The following is a 4,024-nucleotide window of genomic DNA, read 5'->3' as shown; positions in this document are numbered from 1 at the left end:
ATTTCCCGCTATACGGTATAATGACTGTGCAGCTGGTTTGGCAGATGTTTGTGTCTGTGTGAATGCTTGCTTTTATATTATTTATTGATCTTTCTCCTTCCCCTCTTTCTCCCTCCCTTTTGGTCCCTCTCTCCCTTTCTCTTCTCAAGGCTTATAACTATGCTCAAGTAGACTACTCTGCTAAATCATCTTCCTCTACGATACAAGCTCCTCCAAAACCAGCAAAACCAATTTCACCTGAAGCTAATAATCAGGTTTTATATTCTGCCATTCTAAAATCGGCAGCATCTCATAACCCACCACCACCTCCAGAGGGTACCGAGTATGCTGATCTTGATCATAGTTCTTCGTCGTCTGGTAGACGTCACCAGAGACCCAAGGACACCAGTAATCAAGTCACGTATTCTCATGTGACCCATCATCATGATAGACGCAGAGTGAGGGGAAGTAACCATGGAAACTATTATTAATTAATTACTGAACTACTTTGAGCTAGTATAAACACACTGTCTTGTTTTGCCTTTTATGTGTGTTCTAATAATATGAGGATGATGTGTAGCGTATGCATGTATGCTCATGATGTCCATTTGTATGTTATGGTGTGCATTATGTATTATCATATGCTTAGTGTCAGCTGCCCCTGTACTATACAACTGGTATATCTTTGTTATTGATGGTATTAATGTGTACACAATTGGGTTATTAAACTAGAAGAATGTGAAACATTAAGGGGCTCAGCCCCCCTCCCCCCGAGCCATGCTATTGTTGTACTGTATGACCTTCCTTGCTGCTGGAGAAGGTTTTGGATAGCAGTTTAGTCTTATCTTGCTGACTGTTTGCTCAATAAATGTATACACACATGAATGGGTAATGATAAGTATAATTTGCTAGATGTTTTGTATTTATTTGCTTTCTCTTTTATTTATACAGTAACACTGATACACAGCATGAAGATGAGGAACGTCTAATTACAACAAGTACACATTGAGAAACAAAAAGTATATTTAAAATTTTTAAATCGTAAAAAAAGATCAGAACTAAAAAAACAATGCAAAATTTGAACAATGTAAAATAATTAAAAAATAAAATAATTGAATATTAAGTGACTATAATCACACTACGCTAAATATAAAAACAACTTGAGAATGAGTATGTTAATTTCTCAGTGGTCCATAAGCTGGATTACTTGTTAGTGGAACAGAACTGGTGGCTCCTCCTTTAGTAGTAGTGATCTCATCATACACAGCAACTGATGCTGTTGATCCTCCCTCATCTCGTTTAGCCTGTTCAACTAGTTCAACCTGTTCAACTGGTTTATTAGATCTGCTCCTAACACACAGCAGTGTCAGTATTAGTGTCAGTGTTGAAGACAGTATAGCTGTCAGTATAAATGTCACTGATACACTAACTGCAATAGGTAGAGTAGTACTGGAGGCACAATTACAACCTAATGTATAGCAATGTATAGGAATGACTTTATAGTAATAAGAGTCTATTGGTACCTTCAGTAGCAGAAACATTCGGAATAATTTGGGTAGTACTGTCACAACTACAACCTATAATGCGTACCGTATGACGGGTTATCTTCGTGGGTTTTAATTTTTGTGGTTTGCTCCTAGTGGGCATTTGTGGTTTAATTTTCGTGATTGACAGTTTACATAGCCTTTAAGGGGACTTCAATGATTTTGTGGGAAGCCCCAAAACCCCGAAAATCACGAAAATAAAGCGCTACAAAAATTACCCGCTATACGGTAACAATGTATAAGTATTGCTTCACTATGTTATACCTTCAGTAACATAAACACTTTGAGTAGTACTACAAGTTGCACTAATACCTGAAGTAAAAGAAGAAGTGAAATCAACTCTACTAGTTGAAAGTATTTCAGGTGGTAGTGGTGTAGCAAGTAATATAGCTAAAGTACATATTATATACTTACAGTTAAATTAAAATAATAGCTAACTTATTGTAGCTGATGTAACAGTACCAGCTCCTAATACATTAATAGCAGCTACTCCAACAGTATATACTGATCCTACTGTAAAACCAGACAGAGTTAATGAAGTAACATTAGTTGATATATTCTGAATTTCATTAGAAATGCTATACTGAAAATTATATTGAGTTATAGGAGGACGAGATGATGACTGTGGCTATGAAAATTATGTTAATTAAAAATAATTCTTATCATATATTTACTTCATTCCATGATACAGTGATGTTAACAGTTTCATGAGTATCAGTTGGATAATCAGTTTGCGTTAATGTCAGATTAGTAACAGATAAAGGAACTAAAATATTATATTAATGTTACTATGATTATCTTGGCTCAATATCACTTACCATTAGGTGTAAATCTCATCACTTCAGAGCTATTATATCTACCTCCAGTATCAACAGCTCCTACACTAACAGAATATTCTGTATCATTAAATGATTCAGATATAGGTATAACCAGACTAGTATCATTAGTCATGTATGTAACATTACTAACTGAACTAGTAATGCTAACAGCATAATTGCTAAAACATTGACCAGTTGATGGTGACCAGGAGAAGGTAAAATGAGTCGAACCAAAAGTGAGGGGATTAGCAACAGGAGCAGGTAGAATATCTAAATATTCATATTATAATAATGAAGTGTCACTCAATATGTACCTGGTATCACTATAGAACAGTTAACTCGTGAGATAAAATCTGGTCCACATTCAATAACATAATTACTGATGTTTATCACAGCAGTGAATGTTATAGACTAGTAGAAACAATTACACCAGTTGTATTAATCAGCACAGTAATGAATTCATTACCAATAGGATCTATCCTACCTACACTATTTCCATCTATATACCCCACTGTTAAAGCATACTGACGACCATTAGTATCAAGTACTCTCCACCTTAGAAGAAATGGTGATCCACTTTCACACTTATAAGTCACTGTTTGTGATAGACACACGGAATCTAGGCAAGGATTAAGGAACCTAGGTTCACCTGGAATTTATAGGTAAAATTTGAAAATAACTGAGAAAATTTTATCTATTAATTACCTCTGAAAATATTGAAGATACAAAAAAGATATAGAAAGCCCGAGAGAAAGCCTTTATTCATGATTTTTCTCAAGGTCCCCACATCACCCCTCCCATTTGACCATTAGGCATTAGTCTTAGTGATGGGCGATTCCGAGTCCGGAGTATTCGATCCTTCGATTCCGAATGGAATCGTACTCGTATCGAAAGAGAAGTAGGAATCGTTTGAAACGATTCCGAATCAAACCACACCCAGCCACACCCTTTAATATTAATAATAGTTAATTAATCAGTAGTTAATACCTCAATTATTCATCATTATTGCATTTTCATTGCTGTAATTGATAACACGTGGCTTTGCGCATGCGCAGATGTAATACTCGGAATCGGTATTCGATTCCATCGATTCCAGCCTCAAAAGTATTCATAATCGGAATCGAATGCAAATTTCTGGAATCGCCCATCACTAATTAGTCTAGATTTAATTTGTGTGACGAGATTTTGACAACATGAAGCTAGTCCTTATTCTCTTCTTTTTTTACATCTTCTACCATGCCTACTTGCAATTGACCAATCAGATTGCGTCCTACGAGGTAAATATATCGCTTATTTACCTCGCCGAGGTAAATATAGCCAACTTATTAAAGTCGCCAAACAGGTTTTCTTAGTTATTTACTTCGCGGACAGCCCGGGAGCAAACAGGTTTCTGATTATTTACCTCGAAGCATAGCTATGGCGTCTGGAGCAATCATTTTTAGCAGAGAAAGCAGCAAAGAACATCGAAAAGAAAGAAATAGAGCGTCAAAACATAGATACTATGGTCAAAAGCATTGGGCCATGTGATAAACTTCTTAATGGGTGGAGTGGAATTGGAAAGGCGTGTTCTGGGCGTGTTTTACTGTACACACATGGCGCGAGTGGAGAAGAGATTTTCCAGTTTCTTTTAAGAAGATACAAAGAAGTAAAGAGGCCTTGTGCTTTTATAAAGCCTTGCTAATC

The 4,024-nt window shown here is 36.2% G+C and overlaps 1 protein-coding gene and 2 long non-coding RNA genes across 3 annotated transcripts; 1 reads left to right on the top strand and 2 right to left on the bottom strand.

The window, feature by feature from the left end:
• The first annotated feature begins 749 nt into the window (after positions 1 to 749).
• Positions 750 to 992, top strand: LOC109582986 (uncharacterized). Its single transcript, XR_002185307.1, has 2 exons — positions 750 to 867; positions 931 to 992. It is a non-coding gene; the product is annotated as an uncharacterized LOC109582986 (long non-coding RNA).
• On the bottom strand, positions 983 to 1,827 carry LOC109582988 (uncharacterized). The gene is made up of 3 exons (XR_002185309.1): positions 1,788 to 1,827; positions 1,503 to 1,556; positions 983 to 1,447 (listed from the first exon to the last, which is right to left on the bottom strand). It is a non-coding gene; the product is annotated as an uncharacterized LOC109582988 (long non-coding RNA).
• A 129-nt stretch (positions 1,828 to 1,956) lies between these two features.
• Positions 1,957 to 2,676, bottom strand: LOC109582983 (uncharacterized). Its single transcript, XM_019998090.1, has 4 exons — positions 2,656 to 2,676; positions 2,342 to 2,611; positions 2,198 to 2,289; positions 1,957 to 2,151 (listed from the first exon to the last, which is right to left on the bottom strand). Exons 2-4 carry the CDS (start codon positions 2,472 to 2,474, stop codon positions 1,957 to 1,959), a joined length of 420 nt encoding a protein of 139 aa, XP_019853649.1. The 5' UTR covers positions 2,475 to 2,611; positions 2,656 to 2,676.
• Positions 2,677 to 4,024: the final 1,348 nt, after the last annotated feature.

This window comes from Amphimedon queenslandica, unplaced genomic scaffold (genome assembly GCF_000090795.2).
Source record: "Amphimedon queenslandica unplaced genomic scaffold, v1.1 AMPQUscaffold_13340, whole genome shotgun sequence".
In the NCBI taxonomy this organism is placed as follows: Eukaryota; Metazoa; Porifera; class Demospongiae; order Haplosclerida; family Niphatidae; genus Amphimedon; species Amphimedon queenslandica.
Note: the sequence above shows the minus strand (reverse complement) of the source record. Positions and strands in the feature narration are given on the sequence as shown.